The following is a 24,848-nucleotide window of genomic DNA, read 5'->3' as shown; positions in this document are numbered from 1 at the left end:
TCGGAATATTGTTGTATTTGTTAAGGCTATTATAGCTTTGTTGTAACCTTACTTAAGGTTTTTTCTTGTTTTTTTCTCTTAAAAATATTGGCTAGAGTTACTTAATATACATAATTACGACTGTTTGGATCTCTGAGAAGAAAAATATCATAGATTCGATCTTGTTTAGGTACTCATAGATCCGCTAAAGCTCTAAAAAACACTTTCTGACTATTAAATTTGGTCTTAAGTGTTGTTGGAAGTATCAAAGCATACTGTTTGCTTTCAGCTCTTGCTTTTTTTCTGAGAGTTAACTTCTTGAGTACTTCTCTAAGCACTTATTCCCATACTTCCTATGAAAACTTAGCAAACATTTTATTTATTCCATAATTTATTTTAACTTTTTTACCGTAGTTAGTTTTACATTTACATTAGAAATTAGAATATAATATTGCTGAATTTTTTTGGGGGTTAATGTCTTACATTCGAGTTCATAATTTCACATAATTTTTACATTTTATAAGGTTTAAGGTTTCCTTTAATTACAATTAGTTGATTTGATATTATTTAAAAGAGAAAATAAAATAAATAAAGCCTTGTTGCTCGCCTGATGGCTTGTTGTTTTGGTTCATGGAAGGGTGAAAGTGTCTATGGCTGTGGCTTTGGCTCGTTCGTCATCGCTGCTACAACTACCGCGCTCGCTTCAACGGCTCTCGCCGACCGCTTGCATAGGGAACTGCCAGCTGATCTCATATACTCAGGTGTTGTTCATCTTTTCGCTGTCCTTGGCATCGCCGTCGTTGTCGCCGCTGTCGAACAAATGTCGCAGGCAACTGCGCTTCACGTACAAAAACGCGACCAGGGCGCACAGCAGGAACGCAATGCCCACTGTGCTGCCGATGAGCAAGGCGCGAGTCTTGCGGTGTGACGGCACCTCAATGGTGAGCACCTCGCTGGCCACTTGCTCGCCGTTGATGGATGTGGCTATCACCTGTATCTGGAAGACGGCGTCCTCCTTGAGATGGCGCAGCTGATAGAAGTTGTCGAAGGTTTCGATGGTGCCGATGAGAAAATGTTCGGGCTCCTTCCACCAGCGCACCGTGTAGAGGCGTACCGATTCGGCGCCGCGTTTGGGCGCCTGCCAATGCACCAACCAACCTTGTACGTTGTTCGTGGCGGTGAGGTTATAGGGTGCGCTAATGCTGCTCGCCAGCGGATTGGATTGCAGCAGCATGTTGGCCTCGTTCGTTGCTGTGCTCGATTCTACGGGGGTCGTGTAAAAAAGTGTAAATTATATTTTTTCTATATTGAGCTCCAAAACTTACGCTGCGTTGAAAATCGTAGCGTTTTGCTGAACATGCCGTCGCCATATTTGTCCTGACTGAGTACCATGATCTCGTATTCATGTCCCGGTTGCAAGTTCTGTATTGTCGCCTCCATAATGTTCTTCTGCAATATGCGCATGGTGCGCCATTCTGGTGATTCGGTGAGGCGATACCACACGGTGTACTCCAGATTGGGACGCAGGTAGCCTGTGTATTGGAAGCAGAAAGCGGTTTAATTTAGTGTTGGTTAAATGGACGGACAACTGGAGGGATGTAGAAAGGTGAATAGTAGAAGAATTTATGTGAAAACATCGAGTTTCGAATAAATAAACTTCGTGATACTTTCGACTGGATAGCATGCACGATCTTTCAGAATATTACGCCGAATTGCCGACATTATAAGACCTGGAGTTGAGAGTGTTCTAGAAGGTCTGAGAGTATCTGCTCTCTAACCAGATGAATATTTCAATAAACTGGCATAAGCCTTCATTTTTATACTCATATGAGGTATACAGGGTTTGTCCGGAGAGTAACAGGACTGAGTCGATTTAAGAAATTTATTGAACCAATCGTTACAATTCTTTAAAAACTTTCAAAATAGAGTCCTTCTGCGTTGATGCTACGCTGGCAGTGCGATTTTCAACCATTGAAGGCGTGACGGAAGGCAATCTCTGGAATAGCCTTGAGAGCTGAAATGCATGCTGTTTGGATCCCCTTTCATATGCCTTTTCAGGCAAGGGGACACAAAAGAAGTAAAGGGAGGACTCATCTGGGTTGTAGGGCGGCTGCGGAAGCATTGGGATGGCGGCCTTGGTTAGGTAGCTGTTTAAAAGAAGGCTGGTATGAGCCGGGGCGTTGTCATGGTTCAACTTCCAATCGGCTGCGATGTCTTGTCGGATCCGATTGACCCTTCGTTTGAGTCACTTGAGGTCTTCCACGTCAAACACTTGGCGTTGACGTTTTGTCCAGGAAGACCAAATTCATGGTGGACAATGCCTTTGATGTCAAAAAAGACAATGAGCATCGTTTTCTCTTTGGAATTGCTCATTCTTCCGGTCTTCCTCAGCGACCTGTTCCCGGCCCTCCTTTCGTCTTGCACATCTCACAGAAACACGTCGCCCGAAAATGTTGGTCCTCACTCTCCAGGTGCGCGGAGATAACTAAACAGCCGCTCATTCGTTAGCTAGGAACACCCTCTACCGAGTCCGCTCGGTGCGCCCACGCTTCGAAGTACAGTCGCGGCGGTCTAAATGTCATATTACAACTTTTCTATAAAAAGTTTTCTATTATATTAAAAAAAGCATACAAAATTAACGTACTAAACCTCCAAAACCTCAACATGAGTAAACAAACAATTTGCCAAAAATCTAAAGCCTGCAACAATAGCAAAGCCCTCAACAACAATGCTCACTTTGGTCAATCAAGCAGAAACATGCCGATGACTGCAAACCCATTCAACCGACCAACACAACAAAGTGCGCGCACCAACAATAGCGAGGTGTAGAGTTGACTGGGCACAGTGGAAGTGGAGCTTAGCGGCTGCGATAAAACGGGCGCATTATAGCCAGCGCTTGAACTCACCTGGTTGCCAGCGTACCGTTATCGTAGTTTCCGTGCTATTCGCCGTCAAATTGTAGGGCGGTCGCGGTGCAATATTCTCGATCATCAATTCCGTTTCGGCAGTTATGGTCGCAGCTTCATTAGTGGCCGAACACTCGTACATACCGCGATCCGTTTCGACCAAATTCGAAATGATTAAATTGCCAGCGTTGACGCTGTGACGCTCGTCGGGCAATTGACTGCCATCTTTCTGCAAAGCGTAGCGGTGGAGGTGGTGTGTGCGGAGAGAGATGCGTGTGGAATAGAAAAAAATATAAAAATTTGGTGGAATTGGTACGATTTTCATGCAATAAAAACATTTGCGGGCATTAAAATGCCGCGCGAACTAGTTTCAACCGTGCTGAAGCGGTGTGTAACGGTATTTGGTGCGGGGTACATATTTCAAATAATGCCTCCGAAATGTGTACGTCTGTGGCGCGTAAATAGGCTTATAATAGGTAATGAATTTGGCGCCAGCTGTGATTGGCAACGAAAAGCTCGGCGCTTGGCGCTCGTGCGCGGCATTTAAATATTCACAATAGTCGAATTAAGTGAAATTGTGTGTTTGTATGCAATAAAATTAGTTTAATGATGAGTTTACTTCAACAATTGTAAAAATGCTTTTATAGTTTTCTTTTCTATAATTTTTTGTAGGTATATCTTACAGTTGAAAATACTTTCACTAATTTTCTGAAGCTTTTTGTGAACTTTGAGCTTTAGTGTACTTCAAGAAATGCCGTGATTTTTAAAAAGACATATGAAAAAGACAAAAATTGTCTTAATTTTATATTTCAAATTTAAAAAATGCCTTTAATTGTTGTTGTTTGTGATTTGAAGGAAGAGCTTTAGTATATTTTAACATAAAACTGTAAAGCTTTCATCAAAACCGTTAACCTATGAATCGAGCATTGTACTTATTACAGTATTAAACTTTTCCTACATTTTTTAGAGCAAAATGTTGCGGAGATTACACTCCTTGCTTAGATACAACATTGAACCCATTTCGATTAAATAGATCGGACGAAAGTTTCTCTTGGTTAAGTCTACGCTTGCTTTTGAATAAATTTTAATCAAACATATGTTTATTTTTCGAAAAAATGTAAAACTTTTAGGTCTCACTATCCTAAAATAGAGCTTTATCGGGCTCTCCTTCAATAATACAGTAAAAGCTCTTTAAACGGACGCTCTATTAAGCGGACATCTCCATTAAAATGTATATTGGCCAGTCCAATTTTTTTTGAAAATTTATTAAGAATAATATTTTGTGCGGACAGCTCTATTAAACGGACATCTCTATTAACCGGACAGAAAAGCTGGTTCCGCCAGTATCCGTTTATGGCAGATTTCTGTATAATTTATCTATATTTTGAGACAATAAGTTTATCACTTCCTAGTTTCATCCACAAAAATTTCTCGCGCCTTAGCTTGCTATTTCGCTACTTCGTTCAAAACTACTTTGTCCCAAGACTACTCTGTAGATTTACATTCATCTGATCATCAAATTCTAACCAGCCAATCAACCAATGCCATTCCGGGCCTACATCCAACTACTTACTACATTTCTAAATTGAGCTCTTACAAGCGTGCCACATTGTGGCAACTACTATGCCCGCTAACCACTACCGTTACGCACTTTAGTCAACTTCCAATTTGTTTTCAACGCACAACTGCTGCCTTGTCCAACCTGGATTTGTAGGGACACTCATACAAATAGGCGAAATTTGAACTGCGGTTGCAGTTCGTGCAATTACTGGCCAGCAGCTGGTTGGCATGCGAATGACGACGCCGAATATACGCACCCACGTAGTTGCGCATAATTGTGACTGTACTTACTCGGCTCCAGACAATTGTCGGCCGATTGTTTCCGTCTCGGTCAATGGCTTCGCATGGCAATTCGGCCGTTTCGCCCAACTTCTGTATGTAAATCGGTTTCGGTGTTATGGTGAATATTGGCGGTCGCAACACAATTACACTAATGATGGGCGACGGTCCGCCCGTGCCCAGATCGTTGTACGGTGTGCACGTATAACTGCCCGCCGTGCTCTCGTCCACTTTGGAGAAGTACAGACTGCCGTTGCTTTTGTAGAAAACGCCCTGCAAAGTTTTGGTTGCAGAAAGCGTGTGAGAAGAGAAAGAAATATAAGTTGTAATGTAATAAAATTTAACAAAATGCAATTATAATAATAATTATTAAAGTAAAATACAAATATTAATAATATTGTTGATGAATTGGAAATATGAAATTTTATAAACCCGAAAAAATTTGGAATTTGTGTTGAATGAGTAGCTGAAGAGGATGCAAAGTTAGATATGTTTTAATGTAAAAAATACGATATTCTCTGATGTTTGTACAAAAGTTACATACCGGCACGTTGTACGAGTCGAAGAGCAGTCCATCCTTTTCCCAGCGCAGATTTTTCAATGGCGGATTGGCGCGAAAATGACAATCGAGCACCGCTGGCTGTCCGAATGGCAGGTAAACCTCCGGCGGTGCATAAATCACTTTGGCCTTATCTGCAAAGCAATGCAACGTAAGCAATGACAATGACTGTGCAAACTGTGCAACACACAGTGCCACCACACACACACCCCCCCACACACATGCACAAAAATTCAGCCGTGGACTGACTGACACAAACAACTTAGTTGAAGCTTTTGTCCACTGCCATTTTATGCGAGCGTGCACTTGGGCCTCCACTGCGCACATGGAAGCTGTCTAATGTACATACATACATACCTCGCTATATGCCACAACTCGGGCACATGGTTGCGCATATCACATGGCATACTCACATTGTATGTTGAGGAATGCTTTGGCAAATTGAAATTCGCCCTCTGTGTTGTTGACACGGCACTCGTACTCGCCCAAATCGCTCATCATCGTCGGATCGATGCTGAGACTGCCATCGGGTCCGGTGTGACAGCGTCGTATTAGATCCTGTACATCCTCGAGTGGCGTGCCATCTTTGAACCAGCCAATGGTCGATGCATCGGGATATTTCATTACACAATGGAAGAATGCCGTCTGACCCTCCATAATCGTTTGATTCACTGGCGGTATTTTTATCAGCGAACCACCTGTTCGTGTGCGAAAGCAAAAGATTGTAAGGTCAAAAGGTGAATTGCTGCTGCCATATGCTTAAGATTTAGTTTGTAATGTACGAAGTAATGCAATGTCTGTCTTTGTTGCAATTTTATTAATACACGCTTGCAGTGGTCAACGCCGCAGTTGCAACCCTCAGCGCATTGCATTTACTCCGTCAAAAGCATTATTTATTTTTAGTGATTTGACTTTATTTGTATTTCATGATTGGATTTCTTTTGCGACTTCTGTTTGCTTTATATTGTTGTTGGCATTTTGTTGTTTTTGCTTTCTCGAATACTCACCTTGCACGGCTAGGTGGAATAGTGTGCCGTTGTTGCGCACACTTGGCGTGCGATTGGGGAAGACGATTTGGCAGTGATACCAGCCCTGGTCGGACTCCCGTATGGCGGTGAGATTAACAGATGCTTTGCCATATTCCGGATGATTGGTGACTAGATTTAAGCGTCCATTAAAGAGCTCATTGGCGCTCGACTCACCCTCGTACCAAGTGAAAATCTTCTTACTCTGCAATGAAGTGGAAGGAAAGAAGGAATTTAAAAATTTAGTAAGATATTCGATGGAAGTATATTTTGCTGTAAAACTTGTGTTCTTGCAATATGTTATACAGATACAGCGTTATATAAGCAACAACTCCATGGGTAAATGATATTGCAAAATAATATATTTTGCTATGTGGGTAGGACTGTCCTTACAGATCGCATAGTAAATCTCTCAACCAGTTTGTTTACAGCAGCTGCTTAAGTCGGTACACCTCAGTAGTGCGAATGTTGGAAAAGGCTTACGGTGATGCAAAAATACAAGCCTAAGAGTGGTAAAAAGTCTTCAAACATAGTCGGGAGATCGTTGAAGTCATGCCTCGTTCTGGATGACCTTCGACCACTTCAACTGATGAAAATATTTAAAAAGTCAAGCTTATGGTACTTGAAAATGGCAAGTGTTAGAGAAATGGAAGGAGATCTCGACAACTCTGGCGAGTCCGTTCGAATAATTTTGGTGGATATTTTGGATATGAGACTCGTTCTTGCTCGACTCGTCCAGATAAAGCTGATGCATCATCGCATCGAGCGACGATTGTGACCAAATTTAAAGCCAAAAGCAATGAATATCATCGATCAACCATCTTATTCATCAGACTTGGGTCCATGTGATTTTTTCTTGTACCCCAAATTTATATTGCCGTTTCGTGGAATTCGTTTTCAGTCGATCCAAGAGATAAAACAAGGAAGAATGCCATGCAAGCCATCAATGAAATTCGCGAAGTTTACGGAGTTCATATAACACAACAATAGTTCACTCGCTTATATTCTGGAAATTTCGATGTGAAAGAGGCACCTCGCTCTGTTCGACCTATCCTTGAAAAAATCGTTGAAATTATGGAAAAGATTGACCTGGACCGTCACATAAGCAGTCATGACATCGCTCAGGAACTTAACATTCATCATCAAGCGGTTTTGAACCATTCAAAAAAGGCTAGGTACAAAACGAAGCTCGATATTTGGTTCCCACATGAGTTGTCTTTGAAAAATTTAATAGACCAAATTAAGATCTGCGATTCTTTCTCGAAACGAAATGAAATCGAACCATTTCTGAAGCGAATGGTAACAGGAGACGAAAAGTGGATCAAATACGACAATAATGTGCGAAAAAGATCATGGCCCAAGCATGGTGAAGCTCAAAAAATGGTCGTAAAACCAAGACTGACCTCTCGAAAAGTTATGTTGAGTGTTTGGTGTGATTGGAAAGGAATCATTCACTATGAGCTGCCTTAGCCTGGTCGAACGATTGATTCCACATGTTATTGTCAAGAACTGATGAGATTGAAGCAAGCAATCGAAAAAAGACTACCAGAACTGATCAACAGGAAGGGCTTCGTTGCTTCGTCTTTCATCAGGACAACGATAGACCACACGCATCTTTGCTGACTCGGCAAAAACTGTGAGAGCTTGGCTGGAAAGTTTTGATGCATCCACCACATAGCCCTGACCTTGCACCATCGAACTAACATTTTTTTCGGTCAATGCAGAACTCTCTTAATGTATTTAAGTTGGCTTCAAGAGTAGCCTGTGAAAATCACTTGTCGCAGTTTTTTGCCGAGAAACCAGAAAAGTGTTGAAGTTTGATTAGAAATACGAAAAGACTTCGACTATCCAATATATTCTATCTTTCTGATGCTAACTCGATGATTTTCACCAACTGTCTCTTTAACTTATTGGATGTTATTGTCATTAACAGAGGTGGCCACTCGCACGAGGCAAGTTTTCGATGATTACACGACCCTGACTGAATGCCTTGATTAAGTAGACTTTTCAAAACATTTCTAAAAAATTTTTAACGATTCCGTTGCCCTGATTCAATTAAAACACACAAAATTTCAAGCAAACACGTTATCTAATTTGTTTCCACAAAAAACTTGGTCGGACAACCCCTTTTGCACTGTAGATAAATAGCAGCCAAACGAATGTAATGTGAAAGCTTTGGCGACTGATTCTCGAAAAGAAGCGAATTAGCGCATACTTTCTTCTTCTATGATTTTTTTTTAGACATTTTACACACATAACCAAAATTACTGTACCGTTTACAAAGAAAAGTTAACTTTTATGGTAATCGAGACATGCTTTTGAAGTACAAAGGAGGTTTTGCTGAGAGAAGGGAAGCATATAAGAGCCTGTGCTAGCTGCAATATTTATGTTTCCGCTAGAAAATCATAAACCAGCACGTGTCATTGCTAATTAATTACTGCTATATATATACATACATGTGGTCAACGCAGTGCGTATGAGCACCGTGTGCAACGGTATCAAAGCCATGAGTCTATTTCACATAGTGATTGGGCATTATGGAAATTTCGTTGGCCTCCACCATGCTGTTTGTACCCACACACACACACACACTTGCTTCCGCCATCACATCCACTGGTGCATTATCCAACTGTCAGTTGCTTTGTTTGTTCTGCCTGCTTATTCACTAATTCAATTGACCGCCCGCAGTGCCCCAGCAATGGCAGGGGCGTATGAGTAACATTGACGCATTGTGCCAACAAAGCAGTAGCAAACAGTATGCAACAAAGCAAATCGACTTGTTATTGTTACTGTGCTAATATTCAATGAATGAAGTGCACAAGCACACAATTCACACACACAGAGGCTGACGCGTGCATCCGTATGTCGGTGAGTTCGCTTTGACTTCGCCTGCGTGTCTGCCTCCATCGATGGCCGCGCGGAAATATTAGCCTGACATTGAATGCGACCGCTGTGTTGCCAAGTGTAACAGCGGAGGTGCGCAGTTTTTGCATTTTTTTGGGCTTTGTGTGGTTTTTCTCACCATGCTTTCATTCGCAGCACACACGAGTGATCCATCAATGAGGAATGTGCAAATCAAAAGGGCGATTCGTACGCATTTTATTTCGGGTTTCGCGTGCGCGTGTATAGTATGCGGTAAGGTGGTGAAGTCAGCAGAGTAAATTATAAAATATGCAAGCACTGCGTTACTTTGGGTGGCACGAAAACAGCAGCGGCGCATTAAAACGTTGGCACGCGTATCAATTATGTGGCTGGAGCTGAAGCTGTATTGGCTGAGCGCTTGTGCGGCGAGGCGTTGAAAAACTCAACAGACCATAAAATGGATTTATTTTTGTTATGAAAAAGTAAACAAGATGAATCAGCAGTTATTAGCGCGGCCTTGATGTTGACTGCCAGCAAAAGATTGGCATACTGTTGGTGGCTGGAAAGCCACATTTCGGGCCATAAATAAATTTTGAGCAGACAATTGAGTTAAACATGCGATTTTTGCAATTAGGGAGTTTCGAAGTGAAACAAGGACGCGGAACGGACATTTTTAATACTTATCAAAGGCAGTCGAAATTTTGGGAATCGTTTCTTACTAATTTTAGAGGTACTCCGCAAGTATTGTTCAATAGATAGATGGAAATATTCGTAATAATTTCTTTAGATCAGTCACAGGATGGCTGAAAATGTATATGGTTTCATAGAAAGTAAATTTTTTTTGAAAAAATGGGATATTATTTTTGAGCACTCTCCAATTTTCAATTCCATTTTTTTTATTAGTAGAAACTCGCGGCTCTCACAAAAATAAGAAAAAACGTTAACGCGGTTGTACACAAGTTACAATACCCTTAACAGGTGCATTTTTTACTGCATAAAAGGGTACAAAAAATGTTTTTCAAGATTTTCATTTGTCAGTTTATATGGCAGCTATGTGCTATAGTGGTTCGATCTAAACAATATGTTCGAAGATTATAGCACTGCCTTGGAATGTGCAAAATTTGGTGAAGATACCTTAACAAATAAACAAGAGTCCCATACAAAGATTTGTTACCGATCGTTCAGTTTGTATGGCAGCTATATGTTATAGTGGTCCAATATCGGTCGTTCCGACAAATGATCAGCCTATTGATGAGATAAGGGCATGCAAAAAATTTCAGATCGATATCTCAAAAACTAAATGGTAACTTCCCGTATATAAAAACGGACAAGGATAAATCGATTGAGATCGTCACACTGATTTGGGTATAAAAAACAACATTTCCAAGAATGGTAGGCTCATCGAGTTTCTCTGATTTCTTTAGATAGTCTGTTATATTGGTTTCTATTTATATTTTACCAGAATCATTTTTTGGATTGTTTGAAGATTTCGTTTTTTGTAGCCTTCTTGGAACGTCTGCTGCCATTTTCTTTAGGAAGCAGCACCAATTTCTGAGAAAAGAGAATACAATGAATTCAAGATTTGATTCACCAAATCCGGACACTTTCAAATTTCATATAAATTTGTTTATTGCTCGAATTCAATTGACTTAGTTGCGCTTTTTCGTAAAAACAAAGACAATAAACAAATTGCACGAGTAAATAATTGCCGTTGCAACCCAGCCGAAAAACCAGCAGCTAGAAAGAAGTACACATTTACTTATATTAAATTCAAAAAGCAACATAAAAAGAACTAGAAGCAACTAAAACTACAAGAAAGTAATATAAGCGAAGAAAATTGGTCTGGTAGTGAGCAAAGGCAAGACGAAATATCTTCTGTCGAAAAAAAAAACAATCGCCGCACTCGTTACTTGGCTGCCACGTCACTGTTGACAGTCATAATTTCGAAGTCTTAGACAACTTCGTCTATCTTGGAACCAGCAGTAACACCAATAACAACGTCAGCCTTGAGATCCAAGGCAGAATAACTCTTGCCAACAGTTGCTACTTCGGACTGAGTAGGGAATTGGGAAGTAAAGTCCTCTCTCGACAAACAAAGAAGAATTCTACAAGTCACCCGTCCTTAAATGTGATAGGAACTCTTTTTCTGTATTATTATGACTCTTGGAATATTTGTGGTATAATCGGTATAAGCAAACTTGTGATATATCGGTCAACTTTTCAGTGTTAATTTTTTGTATAACTTTTTAAATAATATTGTTTTTAATAACAAAATAACATTTCTTAAACTTCCGCTTTCATTTTGCATCAACTTTTCAACTAGTTACCTTTTGCTTACTTTCGGCCCAGTCTTTCCCCAAATGCTTCAAAGCACTTTATAAGACCATCGGCACCCAACTGTGCGCAAATGGTAAGTGTTTCTATGCTCGCATTGCAATAAAGAACACATTTATCAACATAATCAAACAAATTAGAATCATAACTTGATTTATCCGGTAATTTTCGTGTGCACCCAAAGTTCGCCACAGATTTACATACGGTAGATCGCTATGCACTCGCATAATCTGTGCATGAGCAGAAGAATTGAATTAGTTGATAACGCAAAAGCGATCAAATTGACCTTAGAAGTGCCTATCGCCTGCATAAGCACACACACATGTGCGAATAAGGCTGCGTTCACACGCACACACACTCACATAAGCGCTTAATTTGACCGTGAAATGGCTAATAGCCACAAAAGCTCCTGCAAATATATGCGAATATTAAAAGCCAACAAAAAATAAAACAACAAAAATGCTGTACGCCAACTAAAATTAGAAAATTGCATGCGGTTTTGCATAAACACAAACGAGATAATTATGAGCATAAAGCAGTGATTAGTTATGTATATGTACTCGCAAATATTGGGTAGTCGAAAAAGTCTTTTCGTATTTTTTTGTTTCACCTTTTCTATATGCATGTGATTGGTAGCACTGGAAATATACGACTGCAATGACATCTATTGACAAAGTACGAAAAGCCTTTTTCGACTACCCAATATACGTGTTGGGAGAGGGATATTTGGATCGAATTTTCGGTAATGGAAGTTTTTAGAGATTTTTAAAATTTCTTTGCCTGATAATTTGCCAATATGCACTGAGTAAGTCTCAAACACATGTGTTCCCTCCGACAGTCGGTTTGATAGTTATCGCTCTACTATCGCCTCTACTCTGAAAAAAGCATCCTTTTGTTAAATGTCATATATACTCGTATCCTGCTCGTCCTCTTCTGCCTCACTTGTCAAAGTTCCGCATATAATTTGCATATTTTTTATTCCATTTACCGTATTAATTTCGTGTGTGAAATTGTTTGTGGTTTCGCATGCCTGTTGCCGCGTGTGTGACATACTCCGGCACTTTTAAGGACAACTTAATTAATTTTCGATATTAAAATTGACAGGCATTGTCACATGGCAAAGCAGATAAGCACTTTTAATTCGCTTTTGTGCTCATTATTTAATACAATTGTATTTATTATTCAATAAAATATATACTGTCTGCTTCCATTATGTAATTTGAATCTTATATATGTATGAATGCGTATGCATACGTTATGGGCAAAAAGTAGTAAGACTTTAAATTAAAATTCTTAATTTATTCTTGAAAATATATGTTGTATATCTCAAAGTAATCCTCCTTGGTCCAAATACACTTGGGCCAACGTTTCTTCCAGAATTCTCTCCAGAGATTCTCGTTTAATGTCCTCAATTGACTCAAAAGAGTTTGTCAGGAGCGGTCGTTTGAGTTTGCTGAATAGCCATAAGGAGCTAAAGCAGGCAGATACGGTGGTTGTGACAAGATAATGGTTGAAAATTTGACAAAAAACTCACGAAGAATCAATACAGTGTGCGACGGTGCATTATTGTGAAGTAAGAACCAAAAGTTTTCGGGCCATAAGTCCGGCTTCTTTTTACGAATAGCGACGCATAACACTCGAATAGAGTTCCTTGATGACAGTTTGGCCGATTGGAAGAAATGCAGAGTACCTCACACCTCAATAATCGAACAAAACTGCCAACATAACCTTGACTTTTGACCTGCTTTTAAGTGCTTCTTTCGGCTTCTGCTCTCCTTTGTCACGATATTCGGCCGATTGGTCGTCTGTTTCCGTGTTCTAAGCTTAGATCAAAGATTCATCGCTGTAGTAATACGTTTAATGACATGCTGGTCAGAAAGCCTTGTTTCACAAATATCATCGCAACGCTGTTTTTCGAAAAAATTTAGTGAAATTTAAATTAAAAAGTCTTACTTTTTTTTGCCCACTGGTGTACTTAATCAGAACAGATATTATTTGACGAAGTATCTTAGCGAAATTTGGCGTGACTAATTTTTCAAATAATTGCTACAATTTCCGAAAAAATTGTTCAGATTGGAACACTATAGCACATAGTTGTCATAGTCGTATAAACTAAATGACCGGAATCAAGTCCTTGTATGCGAAACTTTTTTATTTGAAGAGACACCTTTACGAAATTTGGTAGAGATTATTTTTAAAGGCTACAGTATAAACTTTGAAGGAATCGTTAAGATCGCACCACATTAGCATATAGCTGTCATATAAACTGAACGATGAATCTCCAGTCTTTGTATGGAAAACTTTTTTATTGCACAAGATATCTTCACTAAATTCGGCATGGGTTTAATGTCCAAAAGAACGGTATCATCTCCGAAAAAATTCTTTAGATCGGATCATTACAGCATATAGCTGCCATACAAACTGACTGATCAAAATCAAGTTTTTGTAAGAAATCTGGAAGAAATTGTGAACCGGTTTTCTTGTTCATATATTGTTTTTACTTTGGCCTTCATAGTTAACATAAAATGACAGTAAAATGTTTGCTATTTTTAATCTTTATTTATTATTAATTATTCTGCGAGAATTCTCTAAGAATTTTACAGCGCCCTACCTTTTCTCTGATAAGCCCAGATTATACAATATTTTATTTATTGGAAGTGATAAGAATAAAGAATCTGTAGCACGTAGTCCCGGAAAGAAGCATTTTCTGCGCATCAGCGCTACTTTATTTGCATTTTAAACAGTTTTGTTGTAGTACATTACATTACTAATATGTAATTGTTTACCTTACAATGCAAGATTATTCTGAGAAAATATGTTCCGCGTATCAATAACCGAATCGCTTTGCATTAAAAAGGCATTAAGTCGAAAATGATTAGTATGCAAATAGCGAGCAATAAAATTGCTAACAAATGCGTATAACAACATATACATTTGTATGCAAGTACACACAAACGCTTTGCATTACGGTTAGCTGATGGATCACGTCATCAGCAGCGGCATGTAATGATTGCCATTAATTTATGCCAATAAATGTGTAAATAAAAATTAGCAATTTCAAGAAATTAGCTGCCAACAAATGGCGTATCAAATTCTGACAACTGTGAATGAGTTGTTGTATTTGTGTAATGCATACCTAAACACACACACACACATACACATGTACATAGTTTTTCACAAGTGACAGATGTTTAGACGATTAAATGACTGACACAGAGCCAACCAGCAGCACAACAATAACAGCAAGAACTACTAAAAGCGTTTCAACAGCCACTTACACACACACACATACACATATGCACATAAATACGGTAGCTGTTTAGTATTGCTACACTGAAGTGATAAAAAACGAGATAATAGTTTATTTATGAAAAAACTGCAAAGCAATCCATTTATTTTTATCTTAAAATAATTAGCATTTACCTCTAAGCGAGCGTGTGTTTGTGTGTGTTTTACAATACTTGGTACGTGCTGGCAAGTATTGATGGATGGAGCTGATGAGATGAGCATGAAATGCGGTTTGATTGCCGATCGTAAATCGTATCAGTGGCAATGTCAGCCCGTCAGCGTGCCTGCGGTTTGTAGGCAGCGGCAGATTGCAGTTAGAAATATAACAACAAATACTTTTGTTAACGCTACGTCTAGCTTTGGGGTCTGTTAGTCCCCAGTATATGCTATAAATTTCTTGTGAGAGTCTCGACAGACAGTTTTTTGAGTTTTAAGGGTTAAGCGAAGGGTTGCCATTATGGTGCAATCTGGAGTGTTTCACTTGTTCAAGTTAATATTTCTAGTTTATGACGATTTCGACTTCTTTGACACCAAATCAATCAAGACAAGTTTTTTAAAGACAAAACACAGAAATTTCAAATTTAATGGGGGAATTTGTATCATCAATTGGAAGAACTTACATTGGCATTTATTTTTTGAAGTTTATCTCTTTCAAATGTTGGCCGCGGTTACGTCTCAGATGCTTCATCACTTGATTCCAATTTTCAATGACACCTTTGAGCATTTTCACTGGTCACTGGCGAATGACAGGCGTGATGTTTTGCTCCAAGGCTTGAATCGAAGAGGATTGTCCCCATAGACTTCAGAATTTACATATTCCTACAGGAAGAATTGTAACGGTGAAATATCACACGATTTTGGTGCCGATTCGACAGACCCAAAACGTTTACTTATCTATTTACCGAAGTGTTCTTTTGATCTTATTGAAACAAAATGTCGCCGAGACCACAAGCTTCAATTCCAGGCATAAAATTGTCGATTGTCATGTCATTATTTTTTAAGAAAAATTGACCGATGATTGCAACGGCCTACAAACCACACCAAACCGTTGCTTCTTCTGGATGAAAAGCCAGCTCTTCAATCTCATAAGACTGCTCTTTGTCCCAAATTCGGCAATATTGTTTGACTACAAACCCATTGAGCCAGAAATGGACCTCAAAGTCGAACAAAATTTAGCTCGAAAACGGCCATACCTCACTTCGAGTTGACTCTCCACGGTCTTCGTGTACACTCTCTGCTACGGCTGCTATATTTTCTGCACTGGATGTGGTCAGCCATGTATGAATGCGGGGTCTCAAGGTGAGTGATGCTGTTGCGAATAGTACGCTCAGTGTGATGATTTTATTGATTACCATAAGTTGAGCCTAGCGCGCGAAACACACTTCTTGTGTTCGGGCGTAAGTCTCTCTATGATAAAATAATAACCAATTCTTAACAAAAATAGCATGACAACGTGACATGACTCACGTTGACCGTCCTTTTGATGTCCTTTTCTACCCTCTCCAAGGAAAACATGTCCGTATCACTCATTTAAATAATTGCAAGTAATATTCTCGACTTATATGAAACCCCGTATGATTGCCTCACTCCCAGCAAATTGCGTCACTTTCGAGCCACCAATTTCCGCTTTAAACTCGCTTTTCATTTAAAGCGAACTCTTTAGTAAACTGCTTTCCCTTTTCGGCTTGCTATATTTTGCGCTGACTAGCGTTAATCACAACACGCCCAGGCCGGCGAGCATTTAGACAGCGTTTATTAGCCAGTAACTGGCGGCAGTTCACTTTTTGTGCGGCGTTTCGGTCAATATGGGTCATGATGTCATCTCGCATCGAACCGACAAATCAACAGCCGAACGCCGCATGCCGCACGGCCACCGCCGCTGCTGACAGTTACTTCCACTGACGCGCGACCAGCCTCAGCGGATTAAAGCGCGAGCAACTGCATTGTGCGTACATTGCCAACAACACACCCACACACACATGGATGAAATCGTGGAAAAAGTGTGAGCTATAAAAACATGTATATAGTGTGGGCGGCGCGTGAGTGGGGCAAGGGCAGTGGAAAAAATTAATCGTCAATTGGCAGCGGAATCAATGAACCGACGTGCGAATATCGACACTTTGTGAAATGTGGAGCACTCGAATTGCTTTTACTTTTGTGCTCGCAGGCACAAGCTGCACGTAAATGCATACGTATGTGCCGTAACGTGGCCGCGTGGGTGTGTGGCAATGCTTTTCACTGTTTTTGCACTTGTGTTCGTAGTTAAGGTTCGTGCGCACGTTTGATGTGTATGTGTGTGTGTGTGCCACTTAATATAGCGTTCGCTTTTTCCGTTGCTGTCATGCAGCTGCCGCAAATTTAATGATTTTTTGTTTAATTTAATCCACTAATTGGAATGAATTCAGCAACAATTGCCAAACGCTCTTCTTTATTCATTTCTATTTTATTGGACAGGACAGTTCGTTGGTTGAAGATATATGTAGATGTATTATATTGGCTCCCAAAAAATTAATATAATGAAAACTAAATTATTCCTCAATATTAATGCGTAAATAATGGCAGCGAAAGTATTTTAATCTGAATTCCGCTAAATATTTAAATCAATAAAAAGCGATTTGCGTTGCGAAATGTTATTGGTTTTTTCAGCTTTTAAAAATAAAGGAGAAAGTGTTGAAGTCGGTTTAGCAACAAATTTAATACGCTGGCAATATCAAACCAAATGTTTGGATGTTCTGAAAGTGACCGGCACCAGCCGTCATCCGAATGATGGTGGGAAACCTGGATTGTTTAATAACAGCTCGTTTGTCAGCGCAGCTTGAATAATCGAAAAAAAAACATAATCGAAGTTAACGTTTTTTCTTCTTTTTTATTATTTGTACCAGTCCGGTATGCTACGTGTGCATATAATACGAGTATATACATGGCGTATGAGTAACATCTAACAGCCAGCAGCATAACCAAAAATGTATACCGAATAACCAGTCACATGACTCATGAAATAATTACGCAAATATTTTTGTTTATATAAAATCTACTTAGAACCAATGAAGCAATGATTGATCTATAAACCAACGCTTTAGTCGAAATACATGCAGCTCCGAAGTGCTACAAATTACAAAATTGCAAGTAATTATATTGTCAATAATCATCAATAATCGTAATTATAAATAGCCGAGCAGCTGTTTGTTGAGTAACTGTGCAAGCTGCACATACATATTTGGCTTTTAACCCTTGTAGCGGCTGTATTGGACTTTCCCACGCCCATAAATGCCATCGTAGTAATGTATGTAGGTGTTCAATCAACACTCACGGCACTCGTTGATTGGCGTTATAACTGTAAAATGGCGTATTGCATTATCAATATGTCAGATTTTAATTAAATTGTCACACCGAAGCAAAGAATGATTGATGCCACACAGTTCAACATAAATGACTCTAATATATGCGCTATAAGAACTGTCTATACGGACAGACATATACATACATATGTGTATGCCTTACTTTATGTGTAAGTAAATAGTTAGTTGAACAAATGTATAGCATATCAATTGCAAAAATAGAAAGCCGCACAAATATTTGCATGTGCCTGCATGCTTATATAACACACCGCCAAACACACTCTATAAATAAATTTATGAAATTTGCATGTTAGTTTAGTGGATTGCCACACCGTTAGCGTATCAATTAAGTTTCTGCTCATCAATTAAATTACTCTGCATGCTTGCTTTTCGATTAGAGATTTTAGTGTTTGGCGTTTTGAGATGAGTTCAGCTTAAACAAATTAATATTTGAATTCAATGTCGTTACCGCAAAGTCGATTATTGCTTGAGTACTTGCATCATATTTTCTGCTTTTTCAATACAGTTTCGTATTTCCTCTACAGGCTCTATTCAGAGAGTCAAGAAGCCCTCGAACTATTGTTGCGATTCTCTTCCTATAAAATGTTAATCCTAGATATTTATACTCTTCTTCTAACTCATTCTTATGTCATTCCTTTTAAATTTTAATAGTCGGCATGCGCGATCCACATTCCATTCATGCCAGGTTTGCCTGCTTGTTGAGCAAATTAGGGATTCACACCACCGAGACTCGTCTGGATTTCTAATATTTTTTTCGATTAAATATCTTTAAATAGCCAGGGGCATATACATTTTCTCTTTACAAAGTCTAATTGATTGATAGTGCCTTTTCTAGCTTGTTCCAGATGAACAGTTGCCAGTAATAACACTATAACTCCTGGAACCCATTGCAGATTTTCTGTGAAATAGGACGATAGATCAAGAGGTCATGGCAAGGAAACCCTAAGAGACTCAAAGCTGCTTGACTACGTGTATGTTACAAATATATTCTTTGTTCTGAGCACAACCCTTGTCAGAAAACGAAGTCTTAATTTAATTGCTGGGATCTCCGCTTGGTGGGATAAGCCTCTTCTATATCGCATATAAGGTTCTGTCCAGCGTATTGTGTGAAAGATTAAAGCCCACCGTCAACATACTTATTGGACCTTATCAGTGTGGCTTTAAGCCTGGAAAGTCAACAACTGACCAGATATTCACCTTGCGTCAAATCTTGGAAAAGACCCGTGAAAAGAGGACAGAGTCACATCACCTCTTCATCAATTTCAAAGCTGCCTTTGACAGCACGAAAAGTAGCCTCCTTTATGCCACGTTGTCTGAATTTGGTATCCCCTCAAAACTAATACGGCTGTGTAAACTGACGTTGAGTAATACCAAAAGCTCCGTCAGGATAAGGGAGAACCCCTCCGAGCCGTTCGGTTTCAGACAAGGCGACTTCCTTTCATGTAACTTCTTCAATCTATTCGTGGAGGAAATAAATTCGAGCTGCAGAGCTTAATCGAGCAGCTAATCTGCTATAAGAATGTACAAATGCTGGCGTAAGCCGATGATATTGATATCATTGGCCTCAGCATCCACGCCGTTAGTCCTGCTTACTACAGACTAGATAAGGAAGAGAAGCGGATGGCTTTGGTTGTGAACGAGGGTAAGACGAAATATCTTCGAAGCTGTAGATAATTTCATCTATCTTGGAACCAGTATTAACACCAATAACGGAAGAGAAAAATCTCCACTCCATTGGAAAGACCAGGTGTAGAAGGGTCTGGTTACACTTGGAGTCTCCAATTGAAAAATCTTGGTACGCCAAAATCATTACTTCCAGCTTTCAATTTTTTATCTTTCTTCAAAATAAAACATAAAAACGTTTTTAGATAAAAATTTTGATGAGAGAATAATTATTTGTGGTTCGTTCTATCGAAACCTAAATTTGATTCAGACATTTTATATATAATTCTCATTATAATTACACTCGCACATGATCTACCGTAATATTAGTTACTAAAAGTCTGCTCTACAAAACAAAAACACAGTTTTAATTAATCTGCTCGTTTTTGTTGTATCTGCTTACCTCTTTGCTCCAGATGACCACGTACTCGATGGGCACGTCGTACGGAAAGTTAATGGGGCAATTGAATACCACATGCGAGCCAACCTTCGCCTCCAGATGTGTCTGCTTGTGCAGATGATCGCGCGCGCACGACGCACAGGATATGTTAATCAAGCAGAGCAGCGCCACTGCGAGCGCAGCCACGGCGGGGCGGCAAAGCGGCGCTCTCGCCGGTTTGTTGTTATTACACGTTCCATTTGTGTCGTTTTGCTTGTTGTTATTGCTTTGCTGCCTTGACGTGGCATCAACGCTATTGTTATTGCATAAGCAACTGTTCATTATTGTAGCGTCTGTTTCACTTGCGGACGAAGCCGTTGACATTGTGCCTCTGGTTGTTGCTATTGTTTCTATTGTCGAATGCTTGTTCGTCATGTCTTTTTTGCGGTTTGTCATTTCACTCAGCTTTGCCTTTTCTCCTTCATATAGATGACGCGCTGGGCGGCGCGGCCGACGGCAATGGCAGTGGCGCAGAGACGGCAGGTCCAGCTAATAGCACGGATTGCTCGCCTTATTTATATCTTCTTATTGAATTATTTACTTTGCGTTTTTTGTTTCTTTTATCACTTGTATTCTTATTAAGGTATGTGAATATTGTCTTTAGTGTCTCTTTAGGCGTCTTTTTTATGTGCACTCTTTAATTAAATGAGCATTTGGCAGCGCTTTGCAGTATCTTTCTTACACTTTTCACATTTTTTGGAAACTTTCTTGTGCTTCGTTTATGTTTTTGTTGTTATTTTGTTAGTAGAAATTAAATCAGAAATATTTCCTCTGCAAAAACTGACTTTTATGAGATTTGTTTAGTGTTGTTTTCAAGCCTCAGTGCTTAAATCAGATATTTTGTTGTTGCTTCCAAGCCCCCGCTTCAAAATAAGCACACATTATACTAATTGTTTAATATATGGGCACGTTAATTGTTGATAAATTAGGTTGGAATTTTGTATAAAAAATAATATTAACCTTGAAATCACGGGAAAAGAAGCAATTATACTGTAAACTATAGTATACAGGCAGGCCTGAACTAGCATGTAGAACTAATGAAAATACTTTTTTTTGTCGGCAGTGTAATGTTGTATATATATTTCTTTTTAATTTTTGTAACTATTTTGATTAAGTAGTCGCTCCAAAATAGTTCATTTCATTGGTAAGATTCTATGCTAAGCTAAGACACACACCTTTGCCTAGTCGACAGATGATTTTCTAAAGAAAATGTTGGGCAGTTGAAAAGATCTTTTTGTATTTCTAATCAAACTTCAACTTTTTTTTTTTTTATTTATAATGAACTAAATAGGTATCATTTTGGTCGACCACTTTTTGCCATTTTTCAGCTCCATTAAGGGAGTTCTGCATTGACCGAAACAAATGGGTCTGATGGTGCAAGGTCAGGGCTATTTGATGGATGCTTCAAAAACTCCCAGCCAACCTCTCTCAGTTTTTGACGAGTCATCAAAGATGTGTTTGGTCTGGTGTTGTCCTGATGGAAGACGCAGCTCTTTCTGTTGATCAGTTCTTGCCGTTTTTTTCGAATGCTTGGTTCAATCTCATCAGTGGTTGACAGTAAAGTGTAAAATCAATCGTTCGACCAGGCTAGAGCAGCTCATAGTGAATGATTCCTTTCGAATTCTGTTAAACACTAAGTGTAACCTTTCGAGGCGTCAATCCTGGCTTTGCGAGCATTTTTAAAGCTTCACCACACTTGGACCATGATCTTTTTCACATATGGTTGTCGTATTTGATCCATTTCTCGTCTTCTCTTACCATTCGCTTCAGAAATGGTTCGATTTTATTTCGCTTCAGCAAAGAATCGCATATCTTAATTCGGCCCATTAAATTTTTAACAGACAATTCATGTGGCATCCAAACATCGTACTTTTTTTTGTAGCCAGCCTTTTTTAAATTGATGATGAATGTTAAGTTCCTTAGCGATGTCATGGCTGCTTATGTGACGGTCCTGGTCAAAATTTTTCATAATTCAACGTTAGGTCGACCAGAGCGAGGTGCAATTTCCAGAACGGAAGCGAAAGAATCATTGAAAATACGAAAAGACTTTTTCGACTACGCTTTCTACATTTCGCTTTGTTAGGTAAAGTTCTACGCTAAGCTAAGACACACACCTCTGACGTTTAGCTGGAAGAGCTTCTACCGAAAAAAATGTTATTTTTGAGAAGAAAAATAAAGTGCGGCAGTAATATTATTTCAAAATTGACGAAAGTATACTGAGGGTGAGACTTAAACTCAGTAATACTAAGTCGATTTACTTTTACTTCATACTGGTAGCAAAAGTTAAACGGGAAAATTGGGAGCCATATATCGTGTAAGGAGTGAAAGTTATTGACTAAAGACGCTTATATTTTTGTCGTTAGGCAACAAGTAAGTGTAACCGGAGCTATACATATAAATAAATCCGATAAACTGGGCTTCAGAAAGATATACTATAAGCCTAGCTAAAAACAACCGTTTCAACTCAAAACTGGTAAGAAAAAGCCGTTATTATCTCATCACAAATATTAAGAGTTGCCAAATGTAAAAAAAAAATATATTAGAATTTAAAAAAAATACAAAAAATTAAAAAAAATTATTATTTTATTTTTAATAAAATTAGTGCGTTTTTTAATCCGTGCGTGGTGCTGCATATTGTGTCCAGTGGCTTAAAACACGATTAATTTCATTTATTTGCAGTGCGATGCATATGTTTTTCAGTTATATTAAACAAATAACAGTTCTGTCACATAATTGCACACATACAAAAAAGAGTTGCGTATTGAAATAATTAAAAAAAATTGCAATTATTAAATAAAAATAATTTTAATATGTAACTGCGAGGTATCATTGCAAATCTAATTTTTTCTTGAAACAAACAAGCGCATTTCCACGCTAAATATATCTGCGCCTTTATTAAAATTCTGTTTGCATTGCCATGGATGCCAGCGATATTTTATAAAAACTGCATATTTGATTTTCCCTTAATTCTAAAATTTTTTTCATTTAATTTGTAAAAATTTTTTCACAAACTGTATGTTTGTCGTTATTTTATTTCAATAACGAATTTATATCCGACACGCAAGTAAAAAATTTGCGAACACACACGAATCACACGAACACTCGGCGAGCCCGAGATAGGCGCGTTAAATTCATAAAACGGGTCAATTGAGTTTAAATTAGTCGCGATTTTTCGTGATTTACGTCGCAGTCAGCGCCATCTCAGACGTTTCACATGTGACGTCGCGGATCATCCGCGCACTACTTGCCACAAACAAACACTCGAGTGCACTTGTCGCATTAAATGCATAGACATGTGAACACCAACCTAAAAAATGCAGGATTTTATTTCTTTTTTTTCTATATGACCGTTAGATACTAAGCGAGTTACCGTTATATGCGAAGTGCTTGCGTTGATCGGAGAACTGCGACTGATCGTGCGCGCTACTAGCGACGATCCATATACTAAGCTGTACTGTGCTGAGCTAAGCGGAAGCTTCGTAGTTAGTACAGACATTTAGTATACATCTGTCTACCGCGGAATCATTTGCAAACATCATAATGAAGATCGACGCAACGCAGTGTTGTGATGCGCATTTCGCTGTCTGCCTAGCACTGATGAGCTTTGCGTTGGCGTTCAGCAGCGAGAGCGTTCAAGTGATTGCCAGAGAGCGAGAGCCGTGAGGGTGTGGGAATTCAACGACATATTTTAGCTGTGGTTGGAAGAGCGCGCAAAGGGACTGACCTTAATCAGTGGCGGCACTTTTTAAAGGCGTTAGTGCTGTGTCAGCACCATCAACGATTCGAAATTATTAATTGATGGCATAAGGTCACGCACAATTTGCTGCTTAAGCACGTCCATGGCAATTAATTTCAAGAGAATTAGAGCAGTGCTTGGTGCGAATTGGAAGACAACAACGTTAACACTTAACCTCCTTAGAACGCACTTGAAAAGTGATCAAGTGAACCGCGCAAAAGCTTTGTTTCAGAAGTTTTCTTGTAACAACTCGTGATAAAGCTCACAGAGCGGAAACTGCTATACTCAATACCAAAGCACACGATTCTTTTATGGGTAGAATCTGATGGATTTGACATAGATGATAACTTGAAAAATTATATATAGTATATAGTGTTTTAAAATCTTATTTCGAAGAAAATTTTAGTTCTAAAAAATTCTCAATATTTTTCGTTTCATATTTTCCGAAATCGTTTAATTTTTATCACACTACGGCTTTTCGTTTCACAGTTGTGTGCTTGAATTCTCTGCATAAATTTTGCAGTTTCTCACTGAGCTACTAAAAGTGAGAGAGAGAGATACTAATAGTCTCAATAATACAAGTGACGTTTATTCTTCAAACTGATAAAGTTGTGATACAAAATGTCAGGCATTCCATTGCTGCATATTCTCACATAAATCCCAAATAGGAAGGAATGCGCCTCTTATGTATTCCACTATAATCATAAATTTATAAATGAATGCTTGTCATCAAGTGAGTGCAAAAGCAATAGAAACATTAAGACAGTGAAAATTATGGTTTAATTATAATTGAGTTCGCCGTGACTGCCATAATTTAATTAAGGAAAATTGTCTAACCACTGTGCTTATAAGGGTGCCCT

At 39.0% G+C, this 24,848-nt stretch overlaps 1 protein-coding gene across 4 annotated transcripts; it reads right to left on the bottom strand.

The window, feature by feature from the left end:
• Positions 1-352: 352 nt before the first annotated feature.
• Positions 353-23,745, bottom strand: LOC105230760 (protein borderless). Of its 4 annotated transcripts, none has more exons than XM_049448056.1 (9): positions 23,623-23,745; positions 20,217-21,023; positions 6,291-6,513; positions 5,697-5,981; positions 5,269-5,417; positions 4,737-4,997; positions 2,886-3,114; positions 1,305-1,511; positions 353-1,242 (listed from the first exon to the last, which is right to left on the bottom strand). In XM_049448056.1, the coding sequence occupies exons 2-9, from the start codon at positions 20,646-20,648 to the stop codon at positions 737-739; spliced, it is 2,292 nt and encodes a 763-aa protein (XP_049304013.1). In that variant the 5' UTR covers positions 20,649-21,023; positions 23,623-23,745; the 3' UTR covers positions 353-736. The 4 variants fall into 4 exon arrangements, with proteins under 4 accessions (XP_049304013.1, XP_049304004.1, XP_049304020.1 ...); XM_049448047.1 differs by having other exon boundaries at positions 23,560-23,707; XM_049448063.1 differs by having other exon boundaries at positions 20,217-20,965; positions 23,560-23,679.
• Positions 23,746-24,848: the final 1,103 nt, after the last annotated feature.

Source organism: Bactrocera dorsalis, chromosome 1 (assembly GCF_023373825.1).
Source record: "Bactrocera dorsalis isolate Fly_Bdor chromosome 1, ASM2337382v1, whole genome shotgun sequence".
NCBI lineage: Eukaryota > Metazoa > Arthropoda > Insecta > Diptera > Tephritidae > Bactrocera > Bactrocera dorsalis.
Note: the sequence above shows the minus strand (reverse complement) of the source record. Positions and strands in the feature narration are given on the sequence as shown.

Bases quoted from the DNA above. Each gene is read 5' to 3' on its own strand.
- LOC105230760 (XM_049448056.1), bottom strand. From the start codon at position 20,648: ATGACAAACCGCAAAAAAGACATGACGAACAAGCATTCGACAATAGAA. The intron at 5,982-6,290 runs GTGAGTATTCGA...GCACACGAACAG, and splicing joins ATTCCACCTAGCCGTGCAAG to GTGGTTCGCTGATAAAAATA. The intron at 1,243-1,304 runs GTAAGTTTTGGA...CGACCCCCGTAG, and splicing joins GCTACGATTTTCAACGCAGC to AATCGAGCACAGCAACGAAC.